The sequence below is a fragment of the Phacochoerus africanus genome, chromosome X (assembly GCF_016906955.1).
Source record: "Phacochoerus africanus isolate WHEZ1 chromosome X, ROS_Pafr_v1, whole genome shotgun sequence".
NCBI lineage: Eukaryota > Metazoa > Chordata > Mammalia > Artiodactyla > Suidae > Phacochoerus > Phacochoerus africanus.
In genome coordinates, this window is record NC_062560.1 from 42,250,643 (window position 1) to 42,270,504 (window position 19,862).

Below are 19,862 nucleotides of genomic sequence, written 5' to 3' on the forward strand. Positions count from 1 at the left end.
CTCCAGCTAGGGGGAGGAGGGGTTGGAGCAGAGCATGTCCTTTCCTTATCCCATTGGCCATAACTTAATCCCCAGGCCACACCTACAAGGATGCCTGGAGATCCCAGTATTTACTCTGTGTAAACATACGTCTACTTAAATTTAAGGGTTCTATTAACAGAAAAGGAGAGGAGAAAGGATATCAGGGACCTTAGAATCTGAACCAAGTTACAGAACAGTGTTTATATAAACATAAATACTTAGTATATGTTATACTAATTATATAGTTAGTATATTTTAATACTAAAGTGGGATATATGTGCTTGCATCTATACAAAATAAGCCTGAATGTAGTTGGATTTTTTTTACATTTGTTGCTTCTGAGATAGGGAACTGGGTGGCTGGGATCAAGATTGGAAGAGAAACTTCATTATATACCCTTTAGAATTGGTGATATGTAAATTTTACCTTTTCAAAAATAGTGAATGAAATTAAAAAGTACTGAAGTCTGATATGAGTTCAGGAGTAGGTATGTTGTTAAGAATCAGTAATACTTAAGATTATCATTTTAAGTGTGTAACTCTTCCTTTATTAAACAAATAGTGTGTTGAAATTTCAAAAAATGGTTTAGACTCAGGTACTTTCAACCCTTTGAGATTCCTAAGGTGTTTTCAAAACAGGCAAAGGCATTGCTGAGTGTCTGCAAAGGTGAAGAATTCTGATTCATGAGGCATATTTCTAGAAGGGATATTAGATTTAATGATGCAGATATTTTTATGGTTTGGGGAGAGGAGGTCAGGATAGTATATTAGAAATTCTGGAAATTCAGAGTGAATAAACTGTAATCATGGAGTTAGGTGAGGAGAGCTGTGTTCACATATAGACTTGTTTGTGTGTGGATATGTATTATATATAATATACATTGTGTGCTTATATCCTAGAAGTCCAAGGAATGTGTAAAAAATGTAGCTCAGAACTGTATCCAAGGAAAGATACAATTTCCTTCCTACCTCCTTTTTACCTCTCACTGATAGCTTTTATTCATTTGCATTGATATGAGCCAAAGAAGGATGACCCATTTATTATTTGGCGTACTTAAGTTTTTCTCCCTTCTGACTGAATTGAGTTAAACTTGCTTATAAGTTATACCCATTCATTGGTTTGATGTCTGAAGCTACCCAAAGTGCAGTTAATCTTCTTCCTGAAGTGACAGTTTTTCAAATATTTGAGTAAAGCTAAAGCATCCCTGATAATTCTCAGCTAAATTCAGTTCAGTAATTTTCGCATGATAGTTTCTCCATCCTTCATCAAACTTGTAGCCTTCTGTATGTTACCACCTGTTAAAATATGGCACTCAGAACTAATGATAATTTTAGAGATCTGGTCAGAGAAGACCTTGGTGAGCTGATTACGGGTGTTGATTTGTATAATATGCTTTATTAATTTGGGCCATGGATATGTTTTTAGCATCCATATTGTATGGATGACATGTTGACCTGTAGTCTGCTTGAATCAGCTAATCTTTTCTAAGTAGTCAGCTGCTAAACCATCTTTTATATCTGTGGCTGCTTTTAGGAATTATGGGCAGGACTGTGTGCTTGCTTTTATTATATTCAACCTAAAAGTTTTGGTTCCTTTAAAACCATTGGTTTGTTTAAAACATCAGTGATTTATATGGAGTTCCTGTCGTGTCACAGTGGTTAACAAATCCGACTAGGAACCATGAGGTTGCGGGTTCAGCCCCTGCCCTTTCTCAGTGGGTTAAGGATCCAGCGTTGCCGTGAGCTGTGGTGTAGGTTGCAGACGCAGCTCGAATCCCTCATTACTGTGGTTGTGGCGAAGCCCGGTGGCTACAGCTCTGATTCGACCTCTAGCCTGGGAATCTCCATATGCCGCAGGAGCGAACCTAAGAAAAGGCAAAAAAAAAGACCAAAAAAAAAATCAGTGATTTATATCTTAATGGGAATGATTTTAAATAACTAGTAAGATTAATCCTTAGCATTCTGACTTGCAGCTCTTAAGAAATGGAAGTTTAGGACAAAGAAGAGAGGGTTATTTGAGAACCTAAAATAATAACATGACATTGCTTCATTAATTCAATAAATATATATTATGCTCCTATTATGAGATAGTAGGTTTGGGTATGGCCCTTTCTCTGACAGAGCCTCCAGGTGAAAGGCAGTAAGCATTTGGGAGCATGATAGAAGAGGAAGGGCTTCAGAAAGGGAACCACCAAACTAGGACTGTGTTGAGATTCTGTCTCAGGCATTCATGACAGGCATTAAAAAGAAAGAGAAAAAAGGGAACCACTGTAGTATTTGAATCTACATTACTTTTCTCTACCATTTGTATGTCATCCAGCTACTGCAGCTAATCTTTCAAATCAGAAAAAAAAATCATTTGTTTAAATGTTGCCTATAGTTAACAATTCTAAAATATTAGCAAGTGTCATATTTTAGTTAGGCACTAACCAAGTTTATCATAAAATACTTTAATGCTTAACATTAAAGAAACCAAATTATTTGCATGTCTGTGTTCATGCTCTCTATCTAAACTTTATCTGTCAAGGTTCAGAAATAGAGGGTAATGATAATATTTCTGGTCTGAGATGACTAATTTTTCAAATAATAAAAATAAAGCAGCTACTGAGCTCAAATTATATCAGACATTGTGGAAAATGGCAGTATAATGGGAAGAAGACATCCAATCTCTCTACCTAGCTGACAGAATCTTTACTCTCCTTTGATTCTAGTATTTAATGAATAACTGTTTATTATCCTTCTCAATTTTTTTTCCCAGTAGGTGGTAAGGATTATAGATGTGCAAGCCACTAACTGTAAACAACTATAGGATTTAAAAGTGATTTTTGTGGAGGATGTTGCTCATCCCCAGTGCAAGACATTCCTTTTTATTTTTTATAAGAAATTTTGCTTTCTTAATATTTAGCATATGGATTTTAATATTCAGTTGTTTTATCATATGGATTTAATATTCAGTTTTAAAGCTTTAAAAATTATCTAGTCTAGGAGTTCCCGTCGTGGCTTAATGGTTAACGAATCCGACTAGGAACCGTGAGGTTGCGGGTTCGATCCCTGGCCTCGCTCAGTGGGTTAAGGATCCAGCGTTGCCGTGAGCTGTGGTATAGGTTGCAGATGCGGCTCAGATCTTGTGTTGCTGTGGTTGTGGTGTAGGCCGGTGGCTACAGCTCTGATTCGACCCCTAGTCTGGGAACCTCCATATGCCGTGGGAGCGGCCCAAGAAATGGCCCAAAAAAAAAAAAATTATCTAGTCTACACTGTCCATTAGCCATGTGTCTATATAAATTTAAATACAAATTTAAAATGAAATAACTTAAGTATTCAGTTGTCTTTACTAGCCATGTTTCAAGTGCTCAATAGCCACACATGTCTAGTGGCTACTATGGGCAGTACAAATTATAGAACATTTTTGTGATGCAGATCACATTCTGTTGGATGATGCCGATCTAGTACAAATGATTTTACTTATTGGTTTGTTTTTTTTTTTTTGTCTTTTTAGGGCCACATCCATGGCATATGGAAGTTCCTAGGCTAGGAGTCAAATCGGAACTATAGGTCACAGGCTACGCCAGAGCCACAGCAACACCAGATCCAAGCCACATCTGCAACCTACAGTGCAGCCCACAGCAACACCGGATCCTTAACTCACTGAGCAAGGCCAGGGATTGAACCTGCATCCTCATGGATACTAGTCAAATTCGTTTCCACTGAGCCACTTTGGGAACTCCTCATTCAAATTTCTAATATCCTTACACTAAAGATAGATGAGTTCCTATTGTGGCTCAGTGGGTCAAGAACCTGACATAGTGTCTGTGAGGATGCAGGATCTTTGGCCTTGCTCAGTGGGTCAAGGATCCAGTGTTGCTACAAGCTGTGTCATAGGTCACAGAGGTGGCTCGGATCTGGTGTTGCTGTGGCCAGGGTGTAGGCTTGCAGCTGCAACTCCAGTTTGACTCCCTTGCCTGGGAACTTCCATATGCCACGGGTGCGGCCATAAAAAGAAGAAAAAAAGGCAGAATGAATCATCCTGGAGGAAAACATAATAATTTTTAAATGAGTTCTCTAAGAATAGAAATGGTATAAGTTAGTTGTGAAAAATCTAGAAAATACGGACATAAAATGAACAAAATAAAAAGTTCGTGTATGGCTGGACTATAGACTTTTTATTTTTAACATTTATTATATAGTCTAGTTGGTTTTCTCTGCCTCTGCATACAAATACACACTTCCTGTATGGGAGTGATTTTACTTGTGCACATTTCAAATTTATAGTAACCTTTTAAACAGGAAGTATTTTTGCTTTATAGAAATTTGCCTGAACTTTGTTCTAAATCTAAGCTAACTGCTTATCTTCTATATTTATAATTAGCCTTCTAATGAAACATATTATTACAAAAATACTGCTTCATTCTAGATTATTTTATGAGTTAGTAGTGTCAGAAAATTACCCCATTTATTTTCCTTTAAATGCTTTAAAAAAATTGTTAGTATTTGCCTATATCTAATACCAATGTTTACTTCAGACATTTCAAATAAATTTATGAAGTTTCACCGTAAAATGGACACAAGGTACTTGGAACCTTTATTCTGCATTTTTGCTTGTCTTCATCTCATTTGATTTTTGGCTCTGTCGGCATCATCTTTGACCACCAACATTGGTTGGTAGGTACACGCTGGCTTTGTTGGAAATTATTATGTATCTGTTGTTCAAACCTGAGTGTATCAGTAGATGAATTGTCCATTCTGAATTTTACTTGGTGTTATGTTTCATGACATCAGAGTTGTGTGTAGAACTTACTTTAGATGAGTTCCTTTGTTCTGTGGGAAATGGAAGATAGGTAATAGATGAACATGGTAGTGCCATTAAGACATTATCATAAGAGGAAGTATAGGATGTTGCCAGCTTTTCGCTTAGGTTATTAAGGAAAATTTCTTTGTGTTTATATTTTGAATACTTTCTCACCGTTAAACTATATTTGCTTGTAAATTTAATGACATAAGAAATTATCAGGAGTAGAAAAAAGTTTCTAAATATCTTACTATGAAATAAAAAAAAAAGACAGTAAATAGCTTTATTTAAAGTGCCAATATTAGCTTTAAATTCATTTTATTTAGTGTAAAATTAAGAATTGTCACACTAGCCTGATAATTTTATGAATTTCTCTGGTATTAAAAAGCAATGAAATAAATTATATTTTTGTACTCTAACCATCTGCTAGAGAAGATTATATATGACTTAAATAAAGAGGATCTTGAAATTCCATGCCTCCAAATTATAGTAATTTCTGAGATGTCAGTGTAGCATTCAAACTCTCTTTAATTATGGGGAAGCAGAATGATTAGTTTTAAGTTATTGTGATTTGTTATATTATGTACATTTAGATAGCTAGGAGTGGAATGAGAACTGAGGATGGTCCTTTTAATAAGTAGACTTTAAGGATGGTAGACTCATCCCAGAATTCATCTTGTTTAGGATGGCTTCTCCAGACCTGATGCATATATATTTATGCATGTGCTTTGGATAGGTAAATTTTAGATAGGTAAATTTGAAACTCTTCATCAAAGGCTCTATCTGTATTTTACAGGAGAGGAAAAAAATCAACCATTTTAAGTAAGTACTCTGTCACACGTCACATTTTCTTATCCCTTCAAAAGCTCTTGAAGCTTTGGTGAAAGGATTTTTTGATAATGGGAACTATTCTAGTTGCGTTTTTTGTGGGTACCAAATGTGAGAGTGTACTCACACATTTGAGAAATCATACACATTTCTTTCAGGACACAGTCAACACATAACAGCATTGTACAGCTAATTGTTAGCAGGGAAATTTTGACAGAATTGTTGAGAAACTTGAAACAGTCCTAGAAGAGTTAGAGCATATCATCTTACCTAAGAAGATGGTAGAGAAAGAGTGGTTAAGTACCTGTGGAGTGCTGAGCACTGTGATGAACTCTTAGAGAAGTTTTCTAGTTTTAATCCTTTAATCAGCCCTTTGAGTATTAGTAAAACAGAGAATCAGAGAGGATAAGTTCCCCAGGATTTCCTGTAGCTAACGACAACTGGAATTTGTCAGACTCCAGAATTGTGTTCTTTCCATCTCTCCTGAGTTACAAAAAAAGAGTGATATCCTTAAAATAGTATTTTTTTTTTCCTTCAGGGAGTAAACAGAGTGAGTGCATGTGCATGTGTTAGAGTGGGGGTAAGATTAGGAACAGTGTTAGAGCTGGTGGGTTTGAGGTATATCTGTCATGAGAAGATAATTGAAAGGCAGTTTTATGGTAGAGGTTATGATAAAAGGTAGTTCTTCAGTATAAATGGTAGGTATTATTATTAGTCTGGAGATTCTATGAATTCTCACAGAATTCAATAACATTCTTCCTATCTGTGGGAAAGGTGGATATTATTTGTTTATATGTACAGGGACCACAGTAAAAATTTAGATTTATAGCTAATGAATAAAGTTATCAGAGTGCACCTACGTTATCTTATTTGGCAAATACTTCCATTTTATAGGTAGGAAAAGCACTTTTGCCATAACTAGTGGCTCTTTTAATAAATATTTAGGTATTTTAAAAGAATGCTGCATTGGTTATGTCTGAGGTGGAAGTAAAATATATTGATTTCTTGGTGATTGAATGGAAGACTATATGCATTGTCTCAGGAAGGAATGGATTTTAGGGTTTTGTCTTTCTCTTAAATGTTTGTATTTTTTATTTCTAGGCTGTTCGCTGCTACGAATCTCTAATCTTAAAAGCTGAAGGAAAAGTGGAGTCTGATTTCTTTTGTCAATTAGGTCACTTCAACCTCTTATTGGAAGATTATCCAAAAGGTAATTTTTTCCTCTTATTAATTACTGTTTGAATTATATGTGTATTTAAAATAATTATAATTGTACTCTATTGAAGGTATTACCATTTTTACCTCGAAGAAATTGTAAGCTTATGAACATCCTAAACTATGGGAAAGAAAAGAGGACCAGATGGAAATGGGAAAAGTTCACATGACTCCATGTAAATCAGCAATAAGTTGATTTAAACCAATAAACACCTACATGTGTACTACCGTTTTTGTTATGCCTTGTGAAAAATCCCTGTCCTTTAAAGGCTCGACCATAGTAGAAGGTGAGCCATTGAGGGACACTTTGGAAAAGTAACACAAACTCAGCATTTCTCTTATTTATCCTTTAACTCCTGTTTTAGCTAGAAAATATTTGAATGAAAATCTGATCTGTAGTCATGTTATTATAAAGATAAATAACACAGAGATGATCACATATGAGCTTGAGCATTGGATAAAACATTTTTTTTAATTCATTTGAAATTTTTTTCCTATTGGAAATAAGTGAGATAAATAACTGAAGGTAGTCCCCCAAGATGCGTACCAAGCTGCTGACCCAGGCCATTACTTACCCAGAAGGTTAAAAGCTCCTACTAAATACCACACCCCTCAATACCGAGGGCAAAAATCCATAGCAAAGAAAAACTATATTCTTATAACCAAGAGCCTTTTGATGATACTAAACATTTTACTGTGGAGTGGATGGACTTAAACTTGTTTTCCACAAATGTGTTTAGTGGGCCAAATAACTGGAAGGTTGTTTCAGGGCTAGAGTGAAGAATTGTTGGTGTTTAATTTACGCTACTTTTATGGTAGGTCAAGTGAATACGTTCTTAATGAAAATGTAATTTTATTTTGAGGTAGTTATTGGTATGCCATGGGGTTTGATTAGGCTTATTTCCCAGCTCATGCTTACTCTTCAGCTGCATTACTTATAACAGATTATATAAACATCCCTGAGCTTCTGTCTGTGATCTCTAAAATGAGGGGAGGAGGTGATAGCTGCTCAGGGGTTTTAGGATTCCTACGCGAAACTGGTTAGTATTTAGCACAGTGACTTCAGGATAGTAGACATTATAATTATTTAATAGTCTATTAGATATTTTAATTAAACTTAGTAACTTATTTAAAGGAAATTGGTACATAAGAAAAAATACAGAATTGTATGCAGTCTGATCTTTCAGTGCTGCATCTTTTACTTGGAGAGCATACTAATTTTAGAGCATATAAACAAAGACCCCGGACTTGAAAATTAGGTTTGCAGGTGTGGCTGTATGTCCTTGTTGCTTAGTGGTCATTAAAAAATAAATACTAGCTTTTAAAACTTTATTAGTCTATGAATTTAACTGCACTTTCCATTTATAAAATGTTTATAATGGTAACAAAGAATCCAGGGGTATTTGTTTTGAAGGTGTGTGTGGTACCCCCCCCCCCCCCCCCCCCGCCCCCAGAAGGTCATGGTAGAGGACATGTGGCAACTAGACAAAGTTGGCAAACTAGCTGATGGACTAATCCAATAAGATGGAAGAAGAGAAGGATAAACTAAGGATTTAAGTCCTTAAAAAGATGTGCTCCACAACCAATTTGCTATTGCATAGATGAGTTGGCCATTGATAGCTGGCCATTAGCTAGATTATTTGTAATAGAAGAGGAAGGAGAGACTAGATGTAGAGGGGGGTGTGTGTGTGTGTGTGTGTATCAGTATATTTTAGTGTTTCACACTGATGGCTTCTTACTTCCTAGATGTGAGTTGCTGTTGTTTTAAATCCTCCTTGAGGCTTTATTGACCACATTCTCACTTAAAAATAATTACTTTTTAAGTACTAATTATTGAATTCTTTCTATCCCTTCTCTTCTCTATCTTCCTACAAATCCTAAACTAGAGGTAGTTTCTAGTAGCTCCCTTCACCATTGCCACCAATTTATGGAGACGTTTGTTTCCTCAGGCAACTTCCCCCTTTTCTCTTTGGAACCAGTACAAGATGAGAACCTCCAACACCAGCCAAATAGATGTTTATATTTAGAGAACAGATTATAAACCATAATTTATTGGGGAATAAGTATAAACCATGTAGTGAACATGTGAGTAAACTGCTCAAGTGTAAGTATGTGGGGGATTTACTGGCCCTCTGATTCTGAGGACAGTTTTTATTTGGCCGTGCCTGCAGCCAAATAGGTTCCTGAACCGGAGATAGAACCCGAGCCACGGCAGTGACAACTCTGAATCCTTAACTGCTAGGCCACCAGGAAACTCCCTGAGGACAGTTCTTTAGTTATTGTCCAGAGTCCTCTTGTGTGTGAAATTTTCTGAGCCTGGGTTACGAAAAACTGCTTCTACTTTTGAAGGAGAAAATGTACACAAACCCCCTATTTTCTGTACATTTTGAGCTGTGTTTTTTTTCCTGCCCTTATTTCTTATTCTGCTCTCATCTGCTTCCAAGTCTTATATGAATTTCTAAAAATCTCTCATTTGTAGATAGTATACTTTGGTTATCATTATCCTATGGATTTATTCATTAAAATATCTTTTATGTCATCTCAGGAATTTGAAGCAGAAGAGAAAAGGCCTCATAAAAATTTTTTTAGCTTTTCTGATTGGTGATATGTATGAAGAGATTAAAAAATTTTCCATCACTTGATTTGGTCATTTGGCTTCTAGGAATTTATCCTAGAAAAATAATTGATTAGAGGATTGTGGGAAAATGGAGGCTGGAGGCTCATTGCACTTGGCCTGTTGTTGTTTTTATTCCTCTGGAGGGAGTTCAGCATACTAGATGTTTATTAGTAAGGAGTACCTTTGGGATCAACACTATGAAAGGTGGGAAATGGAACCAGCATCAGATAGAGGGAGAAGTTAAGCTGTGACAGCATTGGCCAACTCCTAGCCCTGGAGCTAGAATCGCCCTTCACAGCTGTCACAAGTTGGGCCAAGGTGACCAGACCTTTATACTTCATCCATTCCACATTGGATGTGGGAAGGAGTGTGACTTGAGGCAAGGTTGCTCTCCACAGTGTAAGGCAGCTCACTGTTAGAGGCTCTCTTGTAGGCAGGACTCCCAACAGTCCTTCCTTGAAGTGGGATTGGAATGGTTTTTCAGTGTCTACCTTACCTCCTTTCTACTCTTAACCCCACAACTAACCCGTTAACCTCAGCTGAACTGAACAGCTGATGGAGCTGTCAGACAGGCTGCCTTAAGGCATGGAGATGGTACTGTAATTTCTCTTCTTTGGGTTGAAGAACAACCTCAGAGATAGAGAACGCTGGGCTGAAGGACAAGCATATATATTCTCGTGAATATATGTGATGGATCTTAGGAGCAATTTAATTAATAGAAATTATGTATAAATATCTGTAGATATGTATGGTAAATTATAGGAGAATAGTCATGAAGTTATGTTGGTTGCTTAAAAAAATCATGTAGCAAATTATCTCAGAGTACACAGTAGCATTACAAAAAGATTGAAATTATGAGGCAGGAGACTTGGGGTATAGATAGTAAGAATTCCAGAGGTAAAGAAATTAGTTGAAAGAGAGGTAATAATTAATCATTCCTGATATTAGTGTGAAAACCTTGAAACTTGTAAAAATAATTTCTTCAGGGTTTGTGGTGAGCTGGACATTTTCCCTGAAATTTTCTCCCCTTTCTCCTTCCTTCAAGTAATTGTCATTTATTTGTTGCATTCTGTTACTTTTGGTTGTTTTAGTTCCTCAACAGTTACAAATGCCATGGGCAAGTTACATGCCAAGAAGTCTTAAGTCAGAGTTGGTGAGCTTTTTTTGGTCTTACTCTTTGTGTTTCTTGGGTGGAATGATAACACTCCATCCTAGGAGATATATTATAAGGATATAAAGTTCATGTTTTCCAGTAATAGATCTTGAGTTTGGCTTCTCCAAAAATTGACTTTTTTTTTCTCTCCTTATGTGATTCACTTCTTTATTATTGGCTGTTGGAACTAAAGGTTGTGATTCTTTTAAGAATCTGCTCTTCATTTAAAACTTCTTTCAGATAGTCATTGGGACTTAGTTTTCATGGTATATATGATACAAATTTACTTTGTGTTGAAATAGTAAAATAAAATAAAAATCCAGAAAACTGACATAAGCTGACATGTAATATCCATAGAATGAATATTGTGTATCTCTGAAAGCTAATAATAGCTAAGATGATGATTCTTGTGTTTTCATTGCATTCACAGTCATTGTACCCTATTTCTCTGTATAACTTTATTTGATGTATTTAGTGATACAAAAAATGATGGTATCTCCACTCCTTCCCACCATAATTTAGGAATCACTGATTTTATTTGGACTGCTTATGGCATAGAATTAGAAAATGCAATTAAGAAATTGCCCAGGGAAGAAAAATAGTGACCATAACCCACATTGTCAGAAGCTCGTATCTAGCCGACAAGCAAAAGTAGCTTCACGAACTAGAGAGCCGGTGGCAGAACACATTGAAGGAATACAGATAAGACAGCTCTTTGATGTTTCTTGTAGTAAGCCAAATGTGAGATGTTAAAGACCTTGAGGAGTATATTATTTTAATAACAATGAAGAAATGGTAAATCTGAGATTTCATTAGGTATATTAATTTGACTTAAAGCGTAGTTGAAGATACCGATGTAGGAGTAAATGGATTCCTGATTTGTTTCTTTGCTTTTCCAACTTCTTGTCTGCTTGTCTCTGTAATCTTAGGAACAATGGTCTGATGTGTTGGAGCTGTCCAGAGGGTTTTTCAAATGTTAATATGTATTAATGGTACATATAAGGGAAGATGTGTTGTAGGCAGTCATAGATTTGAGAAGGCAGAAAGGTGCTGGAGAGCTAGATGTTTCAGTCATTTATATACAATAAAAGTTAATATAAGCTCTCTGAGATCTCAGTTATTGCAGGGTATAGGTATAACTTTTCAGTTCAACCTCATATAAAACAAAATAAAACAAGCAAAGATCTATTGACCTAATAATCTTAGGCAACCATAACCTGTTCTGACCCAAAGATGTCAGTCAGTGCAACTGACAGATTTATTTGTACTTCCTTTGTTCCCTTCCCTTCCATACCCATAGACTCACCCACTAGCAGCTAACCTGCTGCCTATAGTGCTAGGGATGAAAAGAGAAATACTGAGTTCTACCTGCAGTTAGTGCATAGTCTAGTATGAGTATAGATTGAATTTTAAATCTTTTCCTTCCTTATATTTGTTGCATCTTACTCTGAAGAAGACTCCTCTTTTTCTGGCAAGGCTGTCACCCTTTACCTGTACTTTCTTTTCATCCCTTTATTCTGTGGACTTGTCATCAGTCACATCCTCTTTCTCTTGCTTGATAATCTTAAAGCCATAATATTTCCAAGCATGTAAAAAGAAAGTCTCTGTCACCAGCTACATCTTTATCTTTACCCTCTTTATGCCCCTACTCTTAATTCTCTAGATCACTTTATTTAATTCCAAATGAATTACAATATGGCTTTGGACTTCTCTTTTTATTTTTTGTTCACCTTACTCTTTTACTGACAAACCTTTTAGGCTGCTTGTGACCTGTAGGGGAATAACTCAGATCAAATGGTTTGATGTCCCAGTCTCCTAGGTCAGGATTAGAACCTGTGTTTACACAAACTCCTACTGCTTTTCCTACTGTATCTTGTTGCCTTCCTGATGGTGCTCATTAGATAATGTTGACCATCCCCTAATTTTTTTTTTTTTCTTTTTAGGGCCTCAGGTGTGGCGAATGGAAGTTCCCAGGCTAGGGGTCAAACTGGAGCTGCAGTTGTTGGCCTGCACCACAGCTAACTACATCCTTTATTAGTACTCTGCCGTGTATGTGACCTACACATCATCTCATGGCAGCGCCGAATCTTTAACCCACTGAGTGGGGCCAGGGATTGAACCTGCATTGTCATGGCTGCTAGTTGGGTTTGTTACCACTGAGCCACATTGGGAACCCCATCATTCCCTAATTGTAACACAAGAGTACTCTTTTTCTTTTCTTTTCTTTTCTTTTTTTTTTTTTTTTTTGGCTGCACCTATGGAGTGCATAGGTGCCAGGGATCAAACCAGGCTATATAGCACTGACAACACCAGATCCTTAACTGCTAAGCCACCAGAGAACTCAAAGAAGTACTCTTATTTTGACATTTACACAAATAATATTTTCATTGTTTAAAGAAAAACATCAGTGTGTATGTACGCACGCGTGTGTGTGTGTGTGTGTTTAGCCATAAAAGGTAAACAGCTTAAGAGCAGGAGCCATGTGTTTTGTTCACATTTGTATTTCACTGCATCTACCTTGCTACTAACTACTTAATACTTAAGTATTGTGGGAATGCATTGATGACTCATTGTTATTTTATCATCTAGAGGCAAATCTTTTTTTAAAAAACATTTTTTTTTTTGGTCTTTTTGCCATTTCTTGGGCTGCTCCTGCAGCATATGGAAATTCCCAGGCTAGGGGTCGTCAAATTGGAGCTGTAGCCGCCGGCCTACGCCAGAGCCACAGCAATGCGGGATCCAAGCCGCGTCTGCAACCTACACCATAGCTCACGGCAAAGCTGGATCCCTAACCCACTGAGCAAGGCCAGGGATCGAACCCGCAACCTCCTAGTTCCTAGTTGGATTCGTTAACCACTGAGCCATGACGGGAACTCCTAAAAAACATTTTTGATATAAATCTTAGAGGCTTTTCTATTAGAATAAATTTTCCGTATTTAAAAATGGAAGTAAACCCTGCAACCTTAGCATAATGTATCATGTTAATCTCTCTGTCTCAGAAATATGCTTTGTAACGTTTTGGTTCCCTGCATAGTATTCTAGTTGGACATATAGACTCTTATTTTCTTTTTTGCTAATAATATAATCACTATATTGTCTGTCCTTGTAGCTACTCTGATCACATTCGTGTTTGTATTCCTAGAAGGAATACCTTGATGTGGTAGGTTTTACTGAGTGAAAGGATACACACACACACACACACACGCACACACACGCCCTACACGTACACACACACCACACACACATAATTGATAGTGCTAAATTGCGCTACAAAAGTTTTGCTAATTTATACTTATAGTACTAGTAGAATGATATGACTGCCTATTTTCTTGAATTCTTGCTACTATTGTGTATTTTTCTTAACACTACTGAGTATTACTGTTATTAATATTTAATTTTATCATTTTTATGTATAAAAATGGTACTGCATGATTATGAAGTTAAAGGACAGGTATTGGCGATTCTTTTATCCTTGATAATTTTCCTCGTTTGATTCTACTCCTCCTGTTTTCATTAGGTAAAGGGCAAAGTAAAAGAGAATGTGAGAAAGATTATAGAATCCTTAAGTTGTTATAGCAGTTAAATTTAACCTGGTTCTCATTTGCTTTTTTTGTTCTTTTTATTTTCATTAGCATTTATTTATTTTAGACCCAGTTCCTTTGTTAGTACTCTGCCAGTTGTCTATCATCTGTTAAATTCATTGTATTCTTCATTTTTTTAAATCTACAAGGACTATAAGTGGGCTAATTTAAAAAATAAAATTAAAACTCGAAATTAGGAAAAAGATAGTTCAAAGTCTATCTGTAAATGAGGTTGATTGCAAGGATTAAAAAGATCTGAGCTTTGGAAATAGGTTGATGGAGAGTTGAAATAAATATGTTTGAGGACACCATTCTTGGTTAAGTGGCAAAAAGGAAAATGACAGTCTTGCATGAGGTACTGTTAAAAAGATTTCTTGGTGGGATGAACAAGGACTTTTTGAGCCAATAAATAACCCAGGGAGCACAAAGTGAAGATTAGATGATTTAGGGGAGGAAAAGCCCAGTTAGACATATGCTACAATCCTGAAACTCGTTTTAAGCGTTATAAGGATTTCCCTCATTCTCTATTAAAGACTTTAGAAAAACCTGGTTACAGTGAAGTAGGATTTATTTTCACAGATAAGTAACTGACTTAAAGATTAGAAATAAGGACTGTGCTTTGGTTGAAAAGATTTCACTAGGGAGACTCTGGTGATGGGTATTTGTAGAGTTTTAATGATTTACTTGGATTAAAGAAACAAAATATGTTAGTATTTTTCTTAAAATAGGAATCCAGGCCTAATGGGGCGAAGTATAATTGTTGAGTAATGTGTAAGTGAATTTAAAGGTAACAAATGCTCATGGAAAAAGTGTCTCATTTACAAATCTGTGCTTGCAGTTTGAAGCATTTCCTTTTGTGACTTTAAATTTGAGGGTTTGTATTTATTTCTCAGTTCATTCTATTGTACAGACACCATGTTTCTTCTAATTAATAATCACATAGGCTTCTTGCACTTCAGTTTCGGTTACTTTGGAGGACATCATACTGTCTCTTGAAGGGCTCCACAAATTCTAAAAATGAAAATTTTATGACATTATGTAATATATATTATTATTCAGGTTACTGGAGACTTACCCTCTAAATTTGTTTAAATTCTTTTTCACCGTTCAAAGAACAGTCCAAGTTTGGTATAGTGACTGCATGAAATTGTCAGGGACCCTGGCTTCTATTGGAAAGGACGTTTTTAGGCAAAAATATCCAGGACCTGATTCTCGCTTTAACAATAAGGAGGTTTATGGTTTATTCCTTCACATAATTGGAAGTTCATAGGTGAGTTGTGTACTAGACATAGTTCTTTGAAGTCTAGAAGTATCCAGGTACTTTCCATCTGTTCCTGCTACTATCTTTTATGGGCTTCATCTTTTTTTTCCCCCCCCTTAATGGCTGCACACACGGCATGTGGAAGTTCCTATGCCAGGGATTGAATCTGAGCTGCAGCTGTGATCTGTATTGCAGCTGTGGCAGCATTGGATCCTTTAACCCACTGTGCTGGGCCAGGGATTGAACCTGTGCCTCTGTGCTGCTGCAGTTGGATTCTTAACCCACTGTGTCATAGCAGGTTGATAAGTTGGTTAGGTTTTCTTTTTAGAAAGCCATTAATCAATGATCTTTGTGAGCTAGCTACACTTCTGTATGAATAACTAGAAAATGGAAGATGGCTTGAAATCATCTCTTCCTCTAAACTGGAATTAGTCTAAATGTCCTTCCAGTAATAGGTTGGTTGACATCATCTTGGTGCAAAACATGAGCATTATTCAAATAAGTTACATGTTCAGATATGTGATGATGTTTTTGGGTGATGCCTCTCTAATTTGAACATATTCAGAAAGTTCTCTCTGGTATTCATATGTATTTCGGCTGTTTATTGATAAATAGTATGAAAACATTATACATGAGGTTGTAAATAATGTTAATTTCCACCATCTATATTTTTACAGTATAAAGTTTTGAAAATCTTATTGGAAAATATAAGTTACTTTTAAAAATTGAGATATTGATATATAACATTAGTTTCAGGTGTATAATATAATGAATTGATATTTGCGTGTATTTTGGTATGTTCACAGTAAGTCTAGCTAACATCTTTCACTGTACAGTTACAATTTTTTTCTTACAATGAGAACTTTTTAAGATTTACTCTTAGCCACTTTCAAATATACAATATTAATTATAGTCATCATGCTGTAGATTATATCCCCAAAACTTATTTATTGTTCATGAGTTGTTTTTTTTTTTTAAAGGGGCTGTCTGCCAATTCTAACGTGCATGTATAACTTTTACTTTATTTTGTTAGCTCCTCCTCACTGAGTTTTTGGATTGACAAGCATTACAGTTGACTGTTAAACAACACGGCTTTGAACTGTGGAGGTCCACTTATATGCAGAATATTTTCAATACATATACGTATGACTATGTTTGCAGTATGCGGATGTGGAATCTGTGGCCATGCAGGGCCAACTATGGAATTTGAGTGTTGTGGATTTTGGTATCTGTAGCAGGTCCTGGAACCAATCCCCTGCAGATACTGAGAGACAATTTAAATTTTTTCCAGAGCTTTTTATACGCTGAGATGGATTTAGGGATATGGGATGCTCTGTTTTAGAATGAGTTGAAGTTTGGAGTAAGATAATTGTGGGCTGGGTTTTTTGTTGCTAGTATGAAAGGAAGTAGCACAAAAAAAATACTTGATCAACAGGGATTTGAACTTCACAGGTCCACTTACACATGGAATTTTTTTTTTCCCCCCCTTTCAGCTGCACCTCTTGGTATGCAGAAGTTCCCAGGCCAGGGATTGAATTTGTGCCACAGCAGTGACCCGAGTCACATCATGGATCCTTAACTCAGTACACCACCAGAGAATTTCCTGCATGGAATTTTTATAGTAGTAAATACTGCAGTACTACATTGCTCTATGGGTGGTTGAATCTGTGGATACAGAGGGCCAACTCTACATTATACTTGATTTTTCCACTGTGCTAAGGGTCAGTGTTCCTTATCCCTGTGTTTTTCAAGAGTCAGCTGTTGTTCAAGAATTGCTCCTTGAGGTGGTTGAGCTCTTAGTCATTCTTGGAAATGAGATCTGTTGTTAGAACAAATGACCTGTCACATTCTGGAGTATTAATCCGTTTATCAGATTTGGTCTCTGAGGAAGGTCAAGTTGATTCAAGAGGTTGCCTATATTCTGTTGAAGTGCATGTCTGAAATGTGACTATGGTTTACTTCCTTGAACTCCTATGTATTTGACATTTGTTACCGTGTCTGACCATGAGTAGGGAGGCCCCAGAGTTCTAAATTATTTGGATTTAAACATCACTATCTGCTGGGAGGTGGGTATGATGAGAAGTTTGTTATAATGTTTCTTAAAACTTGTATTTGATTTTGAAATGGGACATAGTTGTGACTCATGCTTTTTCCCCCCCTCTTTCAGCATTATCTGCATACCAGAGGTACTACAGTTTACAATCTGACTACTGGAAGGTTAGTGCACATTTGTATGCCCCTTCCCTCCCCCCACTTTCCCATTCCCCATCAGGTTACTGCTGGTTATACTCTAAATGAATTGTGTGCCCTTGCTTTTTTGCTTGTTTTGTTAATTTAAAATATTACTTCTATGGAAAAGGAATTGGAAGGGGAAAATGAGTGTTCTTCATATGTGCTCTCTTATATGAACCACCTTGTATTTTAATAGAATCCGATTATTCTGACATAGTTTATGTCAAAGATGATCCAAAGTGTGAGTTAAAGCCAGTAAAACTAAATGGTAACAAAATGATTCTTTGGTTGTCTTAAATTGGTACGTGGGAATAAAAGAAGTCTGAAGATGGTGTTATCAGGCTGAAAAAGGAAGACATAAATGGGCCTGTCTGCCTGTCTTCTTGCCTTCCTGCCTTGCTAAGGCATGTGGAAGTTCTCTGGCCAGGGATGGAACCCACGCCATAGCTGTAATCCTAGCCACTGCACTGGTGATACTGGATCCTTAACCTTCTGTGCCACAGGATGACTCTTTATTGTTGTTTTAATTTGCATTTTCTTAATTGTGGTGTCTCTCCCCCCCCACACACCCCCACACCCCATCTGTGGAATATGGAAGTTCCTAGGCCAGGGAAAGGGTGCAATCCATAGCTGGGGCAATGCCAAATCTTTCACCACTGAGCCACAGTGGGAACTCCTCTTAGTTGAATTTTTAATTGAAGTTTAGACAGTATGTATTTCCTTTTCTTTGAAATATTTGTTCACTTGTCTTGCCAATTTTTCAATTGGGCCATTGTGTTCTTTTTGTTATATATAGCCATATTTTATGTATGATGTATATATTCTTTATCTGTGATAAAAATTGTAGTTTTCCTTTTGTTGTTTTACTTTGCTTTTGTGTATTTGTTTTTGCCCATACAGAACTTATTTCTGTCTAGTAAAATTTCGGTCTTCTCCTATATTGCATTTACATTTTGAATCACAAGGTAGTTTTTCTCCTCACTCCCAGCTGTTAGAGAAATTCATCCACATTTTCTTTTAGTACTTGAAATTTTTTTTTTTAATTTAAATCTGATCCATTTGGGATTTATCCCTGGTTTATAGTGTGAGGAACATCTAAGTTTATTTTATTCCTATGGCTACTTATCCAAACACAATACATTTTTTTTTTGTCTTTTTGCCAAACACAATATATTGTTAAAAAATACATCTTTCTCTACTAATTTAATTGCCGTAGTTGTATGCTAAATTTTCATATGTGATTTTATCTTATTTAGGGTTTTTCTGATCTATCTCATTAGTTCATGAATTAATACTATACTATTTTTTTAGCAAGATGTTTTCAGTATACAGAATGTATATGGTCTTTCTTCATTGCTTTTAGGGTTTCCCTGGCTGTTCTTCCTTTGCTTGTTTTTCCAAATAAAGTAATTAACTCCACAAAATAGCTGATGATTTTTCTCTCCAGCTTTTTTGAGGTATAATTCACATTATTTTAAGTGTTCAAATTTGCTACATTTAGGCAGTTAATATGGGGTTGTATAGTCATTATCACAATTAAGATATAGAACATTTCTGTCACTCGAAGTGTTCCCTTGTTCCCCTTTATAGCTGAATTCTCATTCTTAATCCATGGTCCCAGGCAACCAGGTAGTTATCTGCTGTCTCTCTAATTTTTCCTTTTCTAGAATGTCACATAACAATTCAAATAGCATGTATTTTTTTGCCTTCATTTAGCATGCTGTTTTTGAGATTCATCCATGTTGTATCAATATTGTATTCCTTTTCATTGCCAAGTAGTGTTTCATAAAATGATTATACTGCAATTAATTTTCCAATTTATTAGTTGATAGACTTCAGGGTTGTGTCCAGCTTTTGGTAAACATGAATGAAGTGTTTTGAACATTATTTCTTTTGTATAGACATAGGTTTTCATTTCTTTTGGTGTATATACCTAGGGTTTGGAATTGTTGGGTCATATTGCAGTTGTAGGGTTAACTGGCAAACTATATTCCAAAGTGGCTGTACCATTTCACATTTTTACTAGCAATATATGAGATTTATCAATTGTCTGTGTCTTGGCTAGCACTCTGTATTGTCAATCTTTCAACTTTAGCCATTCTAGTAGTTAAGTAGTGGCTTTTCATTTTGATTTTATCTGCATTTCCCTAATAATAGTGATGTTGAGCT

At 36.1% G+C, this 19,862-nt stretch overlaps 1 protein-coding gene across 22 annotated transcripts in view; it reads left to right on the forward strand.

Annotated features, from left to right (window-relative positions):
- Positions 1-19,862, forward strand: part of KDM6A (lysine demethylase 6A) — a 200,500-nt gene that overhangs the window by 54,689 nt on the left and 125,949 nt on the right. For all 22 annotated transcript variants that reach the window (XR_007132806.1, XM_047764520.1, XM_047764529.1 and 19 more), the window contains exons 3-4: positions 6,736-6,844; positions 17,629-17,678. Coding sequence is in view for 21 of the 22 variants with exons in the window: in XM_047764520.1 (XP_047620476.1) it covers positions 6,736-6,844; positions 17,629-17,678 (159 nt within the window). In the remaining variant the exon portion in view is untranslated. The remainder of the gene's footprint in view (positions 1-6,735; positions 6,845-17,628; positions 17,679-19,862) is intronic.